Source organism: Talpa occidentalis, unplaced genomic scaffold, assembly GCF_014898055.3.
Source record: "Talpa occidentalis isolate TD23 unplaced genomic scaffold, MPIMG_talOcc4v2.1 talOcc4.17, whole genome shotgun sequence".
Lineage (NCBI taxonomy): Eukaryota > Metazoa > Chordata > Mammalia > Eulipotyphla > Talpidae > Talpa > Talpa occidentalis.
The window spans coordinates 43,405,097-43,418,102 of NW_023601754.1; the positions used below are offsets into that span (position 1 = coordinate 43,405,097).

The 13,006-nt window shown below is 50.5% G+C and overlaps 1 protein-coding gene and 1 long non-coding RNA gene across 4 annotated transcripts in view; one reads left to right on the top strand and one right to left on the bottom strand.

Moving 5' to 3' along the window:
* On the bottom strand, positions 1 to 5,603 carry LOC129146090 (uncharacterized). Of its 2 annotated transcripts, none has more exons than XR_008552537.1 (4): positions 5,358 to 5,603; positions 4,523 to 4,577; positions 2,270 to 2,354; positions 1 to 293 (listed from the first exon to the last, which is right to left on the bottom strand). It is a non-coding gene; the product is annotated as an uncharacterized LOC129146090 (long non-coding RNA). The 2 variants fall into 2 exon arrangements; XR_008552536.1 differs by having other exon boundaries at positions 2,270 to 2,687.
* The window catches only part of SMG9 (SMG9 nonsense mediated mRNA decay factor), an 18,806-nt gene continuing 11,184 nt past the window's right edge, over positions 5,385 to 13,006 (top strand). Inside the window, exons 1-6 of one of the 2 annotated variants that reach the window (XM_037516726.2) lie at positions 5,385 to 5,675; positions 8,213 to 8,368; positions 10,619 to 10,693; positions 10,792 to 11,056; positions 11,152 to 11,249; positions 12,729 to 12,841. In XM_037516726.2, coding sequence (XP_037372623.1) covers positions 8,219 to 8,368; positions 10,619 to 10,693; positions 10,792 to 11,056; positions 11,152 to 11,249; positions 12,729 to 12,841 — 701 coding nt within the window. In that variant the 5' untranslated portion in view covers positions 5,385 to 5,675; positions 8,213 to 8,218. Of the gene's footprint in view, positions 5,676 to 5,800; positions 6,054 to 8,212; positions 8,369 to 10,618; positions 10,694 to 10,791; positions 11,057 to 11,151; positions 11,250 to 12,728; positions 12,842 to 13,006 lie in introns of those variants that run through there. The other variant, XM_037516727.2, reaches the window with a different exon arrangement.

A 13,006-nucleotide genomic window follows, 5' to 3' on the forward strand; every position in this document is an offset into this window, starting at 1 on the left:
GGGAGCAGCGGGCGGCAGGAGAGGTCTGCGCGCCATGTGGGATCCTCCTCCGGTGGCTGAGGAGCAGCCGGGGATCGAACCGGCGCGGCAGAGGCCGCGGGCAACTTCGCAACCCAGCGCTCAACCGCTGCGCCACCGGGGAAGCCCTAGACAGTGAGTTCTTAAAGAACAAACTCTTGCCACAGGCAACAACCCAGAAGACTTTCCCAGACATAGGGTTACAGCAGTCAGATGCGCATGAGACCGGTGGTCAGATTTCACTCACATGAAGGTCAAGAGCAAGCACAGCGAACCTGCAGCAACCACATTTAGATCAGTATGGGGGAACTGTCATGAAAGGGCACAGGGAAATTTCTGGGGCATTGGAAATATCCTCTACCAATATCTGGCTAATGGGTATATGAGCACATATATTTATTAAAATTTCCTGGCCTTACCCTTAATCTGTGCACATGTAATGGCCACCTTGCTAAAAAAAAAAAAAAAAAAAAAAAAAAAAAGGTCAAAGGAGAGCCTCCCCGGTGGCGCAGTGGTTGAGCGCTGGGCTGTGAAGCTGCCCCCAGCCTCTGCAGCACCAGTTCAATCCCCAGCCACCAGCGAGGGTCCCACATGGCGAGCAGACCTCTCCTGCTGCACCTGCTGCTCCCCTCAGCAGTGTATTTCGTCAGTCTGCCTCTTCTATTCCCCGCTCTGGCTCTGGTGAATTCTCTCACCCTCCCGTGCTTCCGACTGTTCCCAGTGCTTGTATAAATAAATAAACAAATCTTTAAAAAAAAAAAAAAGTCAAAGGAAAATAAGGACTTAAGCACTTTCTATTATCACAGAGAGAAGTTTCTATAACATAATTAGACTAGAGCATAAAAAGACATGGTGACCCCACATCTACCTCCAGCTTTTGTCCAGAGCTCTGTGCCCCACTTATCATCACCTTCTATTCGGAACCTTTTGTTCCCTTGGCACCAGGTCAACAGCTGTCCTCATGTACCTTCCTGCTTCCGGTCCTTTCCCTAATCCCCAAATGTGGGAGACCCTGGGGCTAGTCTCTGCTTTCTCTACCCCCTACCAGCTTGGAAGGCTTTTCAGCAAATCCCAGGTTTTTTTTTTTTTTTTTTAAAGATTTATTTATTGATTTATACAAGCACTGGGTACAGTCAGAAGTGCGGGAGGGTGAGAGAATTCACCAGAGCCAGAGCGGGGAACAGAACAGGCAGACTGACGAAATACACTGCTGAGGGGAGCAGCAGGTGCGGCAGGAGAGGTCTGCTCGCCATGTGGGACCCTCGCCAGCGGCCAGGGATCGAACTGGTGCTGCAGAGGATGCGGGCAGCTTTGCAGCCCAGCGCTCAACCGCTGTGCCACCAGGGGAGGCCCAAATCCCAGGGTTTTAAATAAATCAAGAGCTCCAAAATTTAGTCTATTTATATAGTTTTTGATAAAATGACAAGACATTTGAGATTTGCTTTTAAAAAAGAGAGAGAGAGAGAGGAGAGAAAGAAAAAAAGACTACTCCAGGGAAAAGCATGCTTATATCTGGGAGGGGAAACTAGAAGAACTAAGACAAGGCTAAGTGGACTGTCAATACTGGGGGATAGGCATGTGGAGGTCCACACTGTACTACCTTAGTGCATGTTTTTAAAATCCCACAATGAAGCCTCTATCTACAAGCCCTGATTCATTCCTGGCCACTCCTACTAACTGTATTAAGAAGTTCGAAGTTTGCCCATTTCAATCGAGACACTTCCAACTCAGTGTGGTAAAAAGCATAACTCTTCATACAGTTAGTTAGGCCTCAAAGCTTTGGGATAACTTTCTACCATCTCTGATTCATGCCTCCCCTCAAACAGTCCTCTCCCTGTGCTGCCATCATCTCTCACCAGGCAGTGACATGAATTTCTTCATCTACTTCCACGACTGCCCTGCCTCAGGCAGGTTCCCACAGCAGCCAGCTGTGTTCTCATTGAACTTCCTACATAGAGAACAGTCAGCTGGTTCAGAAACAGGTTAAGCCTTAAAAGGACTTACAAAGACAAGATCTGCTATAGATCTGTCTATCACCCACAGCGCCACAGGCAACCACTGTTACTAATTTTTGGCATTCACTAGAGAAATCTTTATGAAACATACTCACAGCATGTTGGTCCCTTGCTAATAGCCCTCTGCTAGCTTCTTCTTACTTGGAAGTAAATTCCACGACCCTTACTGTGGCCTGCAAGATGATGTGCAACATGAGTCCTCCCCCTTCTACCCCTAGAGTCCTCCCCCTTCTCACCTTCCCTTGCTCTAGTCATCTGGTCACCGGTTGTGCCCAAGGTCAGCAGACTCGGCGAGCATAGTCTCCAAGAACCCAAAGACAGCTGATGCAAACACAAAAGGGAGTTTATTTCAGACTCGAGTCCGGGTTCACGGCACCTACCAATGCAGAGGCAGATACCGAGAGCCCCGAACAAAGGAAGCAGGGGTCTTTTAATAAGGTTAAATTATGCTGGCAGTTACTTATTGGCTACAAGGATGCGTTCTCCAACTTTGCCCGGCTATCATTCTAAGCTGACTGGCCAGGCCAAGATGCAGCTCCAACCTGCAGCTCCAATTACAGCAAGTTCGCCCTCATTGGTGACTGGAGAGTAAGGCTGGAGTGAAGGTCCAAACTATCTCTGGAATGCAGTCTTTTCCCAGCAAAACCTAAAATTCTAAAATGGCAGTTACACAAAGCAATGGCTAAGAATACTTATGCTTGGTTCCACATCACCCTGACAATTTTGAACAGCTAGACCCACTCCCACTTTGGAGTCTCCCCACTTAATAATGTTCAACCTCTTCATATGTTTCATTTCTTTATCTTCTGCTCAATTGAGGCCTCTGCTCAAATGTCACCTCCTCTGGGCAGCTTCTCTGACTACTTGTCACTTTCTGTGATCTGTTCCCTTATCCTGATTCTTCTAAGTATCTTTTACCTGGCACCATGTGCTCCAAGAGAATACTATAAAAATATTATAAGAAGTCTTATAATAGATTATGCCTGGTAGATGACTAGAGTTGCAAAATTTGATAATATATGAATGAATGAAAGAATGAACACAATTAATTAAGGGATGAATAATTGATCACGGGGCAGTGGCTCTTAAAATTCCCAATGTACATACCCTCTGACCCAGCAATTCAACTTCAAAACATATATTTCGATGATACTATCAGAAACATGCCATCAGGGCCTCCCCGGTGGCGCAGTGGTTGAGTGCTGGGTTGCAAAGCTGCCCCGCAGCCTCTGCAGTGCCGGTTCGATCTCCGGCTGCTCCCCGGCCACCAGAGGAGGGTCCCACATGGCGCGCAGACCTCTCCTGCCGCCCGCTGCTCCCCTCAGCAGTGTACTTCAGTCCTTCTGCCTGCTCTGCTCCCCGCTCTGGTGAATTCTCTCACCTTCCCGAGCTTCTGACTGTACCCAGTGCTTGTATAAATAAATACATAAATTTAAAAAAAAAAAAGAAACATGCCATCAGACATTCAAGGCCATTAACTGCAGCAAATGTTTGTAAGAACAAGAGTTCAGAAACAACTTAAGTGCTTATCAATAGAGAAATGGTTAAAATATGTCACATCCCCACAACAGCATACCATGCCGCTAAGATAAGAGAAAAGGCAGTCTTCTGAGCACCTGACTTTACCACTGATAACCATCAGGCAGGTTGCCTGGTACCAGGTGGAAAAAATGTGAACTCATCCTGGCATAAGACAGGATTGAGTTTGAATCCAGGTGCTACTGGATTTGAATCCAGGCCCTGGCTACAGGGCCTTTAGTAAGGCTCTTTTGGACTCATTTCTGCATCTGCTAAACGAGGAGGGGGAAAGGTTTGAGTGATATTTATGTAAAACAGAGCTTGGCACACAGTGGGCCTATGGTGAAGGCTAGGCCCTGTCTTTATCCTTTTCTAAGTCATTTTCACCTCTAAAGATTGCCCAGATATGAACCTGGTGTGGAGGATGATCTGGGGTTGAGAAAATCAGAGAAGAAAAACAGATACAAACTAACTGAAGATGACGATGCTGAAAGGGATGCTGAGAACAAAGATGGCCTGTCAGGTGTACATCCATTAAACACCCACAATCTTCTGAAGAATCTGTAAAGAGGACCCTCAACTCAGTCTGTGTTTTCACCCAATCTGTGACAACCTGGAGAAGGGTTCTGCCTAGCAGGGGGTTTGGGGGGAGGAGAAAATGGCAGCAGGGGAGCAGGCAGATTGGTATCAATCACTATCATTAGCATTGTAAATCACAAAATAACATAGAGCTACTATGCACCAGGCATAGTAATTCTGGGCATTTTCATCCATTAGCTTTGCCAGTAACATCATAAATAAGGTCATCCCCATGAGAAATACTGGGTAGAGAGGGTTAAGGTCGGCCACCATGTATGTGAACCTAGGCTTCCGCTCTTAATTCCAATGCTCTGCTGTGCCAGTAGCTCCAGACAGAAACTGGGAACTCTTGCTTTAGGGACAGATAATGGGGGCCAGAATAGGAGACTTACTTTTTATGGGGTTCTCGCTGACTGCTTGACTTTACTCAAAATGTACAGGTATTACCTGCTCAAATAAAATGATAAAACATGTTTAATAAGACTGCAAGTGAAAACTGGTGAGTTACCCATCCGCTTATCTATCTAAATTTCTCTCTTTTCTTGAACAATCTTGCACTGTCATTCTCATTGGATAGCCAAATAGCCCAGCTAAGGCGACGAACCCTTGGAACACACATGCACTCTCCGCAGCCCGGAGGCATTGAAAGTTTGGATCCAAGCGCAGATTTACTACTTGGTGGATCTTTTCGTGCCTTCAGGATAAAGTCTGGCCCTTCAGGGCCTGACCTGCCTACCTGTGCTGCCTGCCTCACTTCCCACCCCAGGAGGAATCTAAATCCAAGCCAGCGTGGACCTTTCCGGGGTTCCTTCCTCCTGGTTGGGTGCCCTTGTCCGCCCGCCCTTCGAGGTCCAACTGGACCCGCGCCCTTTCCTGCTAAGTGATTTGATCCCCTAACCATCTCCCTCCACAGGCCGGGATCGCTTCCAGGTCTGATTCATGCCTGTGCTCTCAGCCCTCACTCAGTCCGAGACACTGAAATTCCACCCTACCGCCCCACCCTAACGCATCCCGCCAACGCCACTGGCAAGGCGGGGACTCGAACCTGCAGTCACCGAGGCCGCCCTCTCCGCCTCCTCACCGCCAGCACACACACCCCCCTCCTCCCACCAGCGACGCGCACGCGCGCCGAGGCAGAGCCGCAGCGCGCTCTCGCCGGCCCTCCGTAATGCGCATGCGTGCTGAGGCCGCCCTCCTCCATCAACGCATGCTCAGTCGGGTGCTCACGTTCAGGTCTCGCGCGCCCCACCCGCCGCGCATGCGCATGAACAGCAGTCCGCGGGACCTGCTTTCGGCTCGGCCCCGGGATAGTTCCTCCTCCTCCTTCGGCCGGCCTGTCCTGGGTGCCGCTTCCGGGACGCTCAGGCCGGTTCCGGGGTGACCGGTGCCTGCTTTTTCTCTCTCTCCCTTTCTCTCTTCCACGATCGCGTTCCCCTAGACGCCATTTACCGGCTGGTGGCTGGTGGTGGAACCTCCCCGCCCCCACCCCATCCCGTCAGAGAGAGCGCGCGCCGCGCCCCAGGAGCCAATCAGCAGCCACCTTAGGTAAGGACTCCGCGTGCCCGCGGAAGGCGCGCGCACCGGGAGGGGCGGGGCCACTGCAGGCCACGCCCCCGCCTCGACTGTCAAACGGTCTTCCGGTCGCGCGGGCGTGCGGAGCCGCGGGCAGCCCAGAGCAGCCCGTGGCTGAGCCGGGTTGGGGGGCGTGGGGTGTGAGCAGGCGCGCAGTGTGGCACTAGGAAGGAACAGGAGCTTCCGTCCCGGGGGACTCCCCAACAAGAGGGGGCACCGAAACTGACCGTAAAGGACCTGGAAGCTCCGTCCAGTCGCGGGCAAAGAGAAACTTATGTGCCGAGGAGGCCCTCCTCCTCCTCCTCCTGTGTCAGTAGAAACTTCAGTCGTGGGGTTCGCCATGGGCGGCCTGTAAGCAGATGCCTAATTATGTGGGAAGTCCCCTGAATAATGAATAAGTCCATAAATTGTAGGGGAGGTCCCCTAGGGGAAGCTGTCAATGTATGTGCCACAGAGTGCTTAGAAAAAGGTGTGACTAGACTCTTCAGTTCTGGGGTGGGGGTGCTTTATGCGTTATTTGTGTGTTAGGGTGACATAAATATGGATTTAGGAATTGGGAGTCTGTTCAGATAATCTGCCAGAGACACTTGGATTCTGGGATAGCGCCCCAAAAGGATTTGTAAAGAGATGATTAAGTACTGAGGAAGCACTTCCCCTCCCCCATCCCACCCCCAAACCCCAAATGTCTGGGAGGTCAGTTAAGAAACCTGTCAATAGACATTTAAATAAACTGGCTTTATAAGTTTGGGGGGAATCCCCGCAGAATCCTAGAAACAATGCAGGTTCCCAGATTGCATATAGGTGGATGCTTAAGTTCCGGGGCACTCCCCATAAGGGCTGTTAAATAGACTGCAATATTGTGGATTTGCTTGACAAGTGGGTTCTGATAGGTACCTAAGAAACTGTAGTACCAGGGCAGAATCCCTATTGAGGGATTGAAGTAACACATGAGAAACACACTTATGCACAAGAGAGGTATAGAGAGTAATAATGTAAACAGACACTTAATTGCAAGATAGGGAGGCATCCCACATTCTGAGGGGAATCTCCACTGGAGACTGTAAACAATCATTTTAAGTGCTGAATGAATCATTTTCCGTTAGCATCAAAAAACAGGCCTTGTCCTCCTGTCTCGAGGGCAGTCTGCAGTCCGGTTTGTGGCTGGGCGAGAGGTCACAGAGCAGTGAGAGAAGAGCCAGTACTTTTGGCTGGCAAAAGTACTCCTGTGTGCTGTAAACAGATGCTAACGTTCTGAAGAGTCTCCAGCAGAGATTTGTTCAGGAGGCTGTGTAGTGGGATGGGAGTTGGGGAATTCATGGAACAATTAATAGGCACTTAAAGTGCTAAGCGAGGGTCAGCAAACTTTCTATCAAGGGCCGAGAGTAATTATTTTAGAGCATATTTTAGATTCTGTCTTTGTACCAACCATTTAACTCTGCCTTTGTATCAAGAGGGCCGCCGCAAACATTTTGTAAATTGGTGGACATAACGGTGTTGCAATAAAACTATAAATACAAAACCGGATTTTGTCCATAAGCTGCAGTTTACCAACCTCACCAGTGAGCTATAGCAGATGGCCTCAGTCCTGCAAACAAAGTTAAGTACTTAGGACCTCCCTAGAATGATGTGTGAACAGCTGAGGAAGCTTTCTGGGGACCCGTAGACAGCTACTTAAATGGTTGGGAGTGGACCACATGGTCACCATAACACTTTATGACATTAAATTAAACACTGGTGAGACCTTGGAATGTAAAGGATGGCAGACCATCAGGAACGGAAGGTAAACAAACACTGAAGTGTAGAGGGAGGCCAGATGAATGCTGGAGCCCCACCCCCATGTGTGCCAACAGTGGGTTCTCACAAGAGTAGTTATCGGCCTGGGGATCATGTTATGGATTGTAAGGAAATTCCTTGCTGCATTTGGGTGCTCACGCTCAGGTCTCGCGCTCACGCTCACGCTCACGTCTCATTTTTATGACCCTGTCCCTAGGAGTTGTATTTATTTTAAGGCAAAGTGATTATTGGTTGACAGTAGTTTAGGGTACAAGTACACACTCGAAGGGTATTTGTTTCTAACTGCATGTAGAGGTAGACAATTCGAGGATAAGATGGCAACCCCTGAACCTTATATCTTGTTCTACCATTCCTTCCATTAAGTTGCCTCACAGTCCAACCATCATACCCACATTCCTTCTAGAGGAAGGGACAAAAGGCATGTGCCAGCACCTGTAGGTTTCTGAAAGCTGCCAAAAATAGTCCAGCGTCATACCATTGACCAGAAAGAACAATCCCGTAGCCACACCTAACAGCAAACTAGGCTGAGAATTCTCAGCAAACTAGGCTGAGAATTAGATTCTGATAGTCCTGCACTAGCTCAAAACTGAGAGTTTTATTTTTTCCAAAGACATAAAGAATGGATATTGAAGGAAATGCCTTCTTTTAGTCCAGGGTGTGCCAGGTAGAATGGGGAGAAACGCTTCGCCCTGAAATGAACCTCTTTCTCTCTTTAGGCCACCATGTCTGAGTCTGGGCACAGTCAGCCTGGGCTCTACGGCATAGAGAGGCGGCGACGGTGGAAGGAACCGGGTCCCGGTGGCCCCCAGAATCTCTCTGGGCCTGGCAGTCGGGAGAGGGACTACATTGTACCATGGGAAAGAGAGAGACGGGTGAGTGTCCAAGTGCAAGGGCAGCACTAATGCAGCCACTGGCTCCACGTGCCAGACATTGATGTAGTTGCTGGGGCTCTAACTATGAACAAAACCATCTGCCCTCATGAAGTAAGAGTGATAAAGGGGACTGTTTTAGATGAAGCGAGCAGAGAAGGCCTCTCTGAAGATCTGACTTTTGAGCAGAGACCCGAAGGGGTGAAGATCATTCTAGACAGAACAGCAAAAGCAAAGGCCCTCAAGCCTGTGTCTGGTGTGTTCAAGGAGTAGCCAGAAGACAGTGTGACTGCAGTGGCTGAAGGAGGAGGGAAAGCGATAGAAGATGAGGTTAGATGATGGGGCCAGACTATGTAGACCTGGTAGGCCATGCAAAGAACTTTGGGTTTTCTTGAATGAAATTGGCTCTGGAGAATTTGAACAGAGAGGTGTCATGAGTTAGTGCTTTAAAGAGCTGTGCAAAACAATAGCACCTGAGTAGCCTGCCGTGTGCTGGCTTTGGGTCTTCTTGAACCGTTACAGCTACCCCATGAAGGAGAACCTGTGATAGATCCAGTTTTCCCTGGTGAGAAGAATGAGCCTCAGCGGTGAAGGGACTTACCTGAAGTCACAGTATGTTCGAGGGCCAGGACTTGAACCCATAGCCAGCTCAGTCAAGTGCAGCACCCTTCTGCTGTAGGGAGTGTCTTGGATGAGGGGTCAGGAGCCTCCTTGAGGGCTCCCCTCCTGCCTTGCTCCTCTCCTGGACTTAGGTGACTCACTGCCACAACCTGTCCCTGGGTTCTTTCTCCAGGGCCTGGTGTACCTCTGAGGCTATTTGGTGGGATGGAAATAGGCAGTGGTTTGGACCAGTTTCTGAGCTATGACACTGCGTCAGTATGACGAATAATTTATTCACAGTGAGCAGGGTGCTTATTTGTTTCATCCGCTGAGGTCACAAATTAAGTGAGAACACACTGTCTCTCTTCCTTTCGCACGCATCCTTGTGGGGAAGGCTTCCAGCTGGAACAGGCAGCTCCTAGATCTCGTCTTTGTCTTTGCTGCTTGAGCCCTGGCAGCCTCCTAACTCGCCCATGGGCTCCTCACATCCTCGGTGTTCACTGCTGACCTCAGCAGCATCTTGCTGCCATTTTCCCTCCTCCCCACATCAGTGACATCCCAGAGGGTTTCATCCTGGACATCTCCCTTCCGCTCACACCCCACCCATGCCACTCAGGTACCTCTGCCCCCGAATACCTCCTGCCCATCGTCTCTCCTTGTGGGCGTCTCCTCTGCCTCCCTCCCTGGCCCCCTGGAAGCTCACAGCCTCTCCCACACTTCTCGCCACTGTCTTCCTTTCCAAAGCACTTTCATGTCATCTTTTTGTTTGTTCTTCCCCTCAGGAAGTGAAGTGAGCAGCATTTAGATAAGTATCCTCCATCTGTGGGTGAAAAAACAGACCCTGTGAGGGGTCAGCACTCTCCAGGTTACTCAACCAGAGAAGGAACAGGACTCAAACTGGGGTACCTCCCCTTTCATAAGCAGATGGGGAGGAATCAGAGGGACAAAGAGGCGTGGTATGGGGGTCTGTCTCCTGGAGCGGCACTAGCAGCACTGAGGAGAGAGTATGGGGCAGCACTGGCTTCAGAGAGCAGGCCTCTGCTGTGCGGCATGTGCCACATGGACAGTTTTTGAGTTCTGTCTCCTCCATATCACTGTCATCCTGGGAGAAAGGAATTCCCGTCCCCATTTGCCAGATGAGGAGACAGGCCTGAGTGAGGGCGGTTTCTTGTCTAAGTTCATGAAACCCGCAGGAGGCAGGGTCATGTTTGAACCCAGAGCTCCGGCTCCTCCACCTGGGCCTGTTGTTTGGCAGAGGCAGCTGAACGGAGCGGTGGACAGCATGGTTCTGGAGCCAGGCTGCTTGTGTGCCGAGCTTGGCTTCTTTGTTTATTGGTTGTGTGACCCCCAGCAAAGCACTAGGCCTCCATGTCTTCTGTAAAATGGAGATGATGCCTAGTCTCTGTCTCACACGGTTGTTGGAAGGATTGAGGGAGTTAATGCCTTCACGGGAAGGCATTTAGAATAGTTGCTGGTGAATTGGTGGTGGGAATTTCATAGGGACTACACCTGAGGGGAGAAAGCATGCACTGTACAAAAAGGAAGATGGCTATAAAATATATATTTAAAAAAAAATAGACTAGTCGCTGGTGTGTGCCTGCTCTGGAGGGACCAGGGGAGCCATTCCTGAGTAACTGCCCTCCCTCACCACAGGATGGCAGCGAAGAGACGAGCTCGTCGGTCATGCAGAAAACCCCCATCATCCTCTCAAAACCTCCAGCAGAGCGGGTGAGCTGGGAAGAATCTTCTTCAGAAGGGGAAGGGGAGGTCAGGAACCGTTAGGGCAAGGATCTCTCTCTTTGACTGGAACCTTCTCACTCCCATAGTCAAAGCAGCCGCCGCCTCCAGCAGCCCCAGCTGCCCCGCCTGCCCCAGCCCCTCTAGAGAAGCCCATCGTCCTCATGAAACCTCGGGAGGAGGGGAAGGGGCCTGCCACCGCAACAAACGCCCCAACCCCCGAGGGCACTGCCCCACCACCCCCTGCAGCGCCCGCACCACCCAAGGGAGAGAAGGAGGGGCAGAGACCCACACAGCCTGTGTACCAGATCCAGAACCGGGGCATGGGCACGGCCGCCCCAGCAGCCATGGACCGTGAGTGGGGGCTAGGCAGGGGCTGGGTGGGAGCCGGCACTCCCTCACACGCAGACCCTCACCACATGCTCTGTCACCTGCTCTCCCATCTCCAGCTGTCGTGGGCCAAGCCAAACTGCTGCCCCCAGAACGCATGAAGCACAGCATCAAGTTGGTGGATGACCAGATGAACTGGTGTGACAGTGCCATCGAGGTATTGGGGGGGGTTCTCTCCCTGCTTGAACTTCCCTAGGTCTCACTCCCTCTTCTCCCCGCACCCCCCGCCCCCGCCTCCATCTTGGTAGGCAATACCAAACTAGACAGCTTTCAGGCTGTTGCAGCAATGAGAGGGAAGGGTCAGAAAGTACTCACCTAGCCAGAGTTGAATTTCAGATGCTCTGCCACTTGCGAGAATACTGAAATACTTTGACACATTGGCGGAGAGGTTCTCCCCAGGGTCTCCTGTACCATCCCACAGCCTCTCTCACCTGGTAGAAACGCTGCTGTACCGGTGTTTACTGGTTTGAATGTCACCCCCTGGAAGTCACCCTCCATCCTAACTGCCCCTGTCATTCCCACTCCTGCCTCCCGGTCTTCATTTTCCCTCTTCTGTTGCTTTATCTTCCACATGGCCCTGCTCAAATCTTCCTGAGTGTGTCCCAACTCCTTCCTCAACAGTTTGGGCTTAAGGGACAGTGTGTGAGGCCCATTTATTAGTTGGCACCTGCTGCCTCTCTGTCCATTCTCAGAGTGATATCAACTGGGGCGCTCTGGAATGAAAAAATAAGTCACTTTCAAGTAGAAGTACAGTGATGAAAACAGCCCATATTTACGCTATCTGGTATGGTGTCCTCTGTCCCTGTAGAAGGCTATTGGACACTTTGCCCCTTATCTTAGCCACATGAGGCTAGTACAGTCAATGTACTAAATTTTTAATTAAATAGCCTCATGTGGTCACTGCCTACCGTATTGAGCAGGGCTAGCCCTGGGTATTATGATTTAGCATGTCTAGGGCTAGTCCCAGGATTAGCTACTGTTTTGTTTTGTTTTAAGCTCTTCCAGGTGAGGCATGAACAGCAGCCAAAGTTGAGGACAAATGTCCTTGTGGAGGGTCTCTTCCGCCCTCTAGTGGTGAAAGTCAGAACTGTCGAGGCCTAGAGGTGAAGGTCTCAGGATTTTCCTGCACTCCTTTAAATCCCACAGACAAGAGCCTGAAAACACCCCTCTCCCTTTCCCAAACATGCTCTCTTTCTCATGCTTTCCAGCCTGCCTGAGGCAGAAAGCCTCCCAGGAGTCCACTCCAGTGGCCTTCAGTTGGCACAAGCCATTTGACATGTCTTTCCCATGCCCCTCTCCACATTTCTTCCCCAAGATCAAGCTTCATTTGTCTCACAGTAGTCCAGGTGCACTAGCTTCCTGTTAGAGTCTTCATCATGCTGGGCACCTTTCTGCTTTGAAGCTCCCACAAATGCTGTTTGTGTGCCCAGAACATCCCACGTACCTCACCACTGTCACCACACATGCAGAGTCCTTTGCCCAATTGAGGGAATTCAGGCCATAGAAGTTTTTCCTTTCAGACCTTGTCAGCATGACAAAGCAGCTGGGTAAGTCACAAAAGTCTGGGGCTCCCTTCTCATTCCTGCCCCAGCAACTCACAGATTTATGAGGGTCTCATTCCTGTATCTTCCCACAGTACCTCTTGGATCAGACTGATGTGTTGGTGGTTGGTGTCCTGGGTCTCCAGGGGACAGGCAAGTCCATGGTCATGTCACTGTTGTCAGCCAACACGCCTGAGGAGGACCAGAGGTGAGGGGGGTTCGGGGGGGGGGGTTGTAGGAGGTCAGGAGGGAGGTGGGCATCTGTGTGGGACAGGGGAAGGGTGGGCCTGAGTCTTTCAAGTGGTGTTACCAAAGGACTTTAGGAAGTTGCTTTCCTCCATTGGCCTTAGTGTCTTCATCTGATGAAGATGAG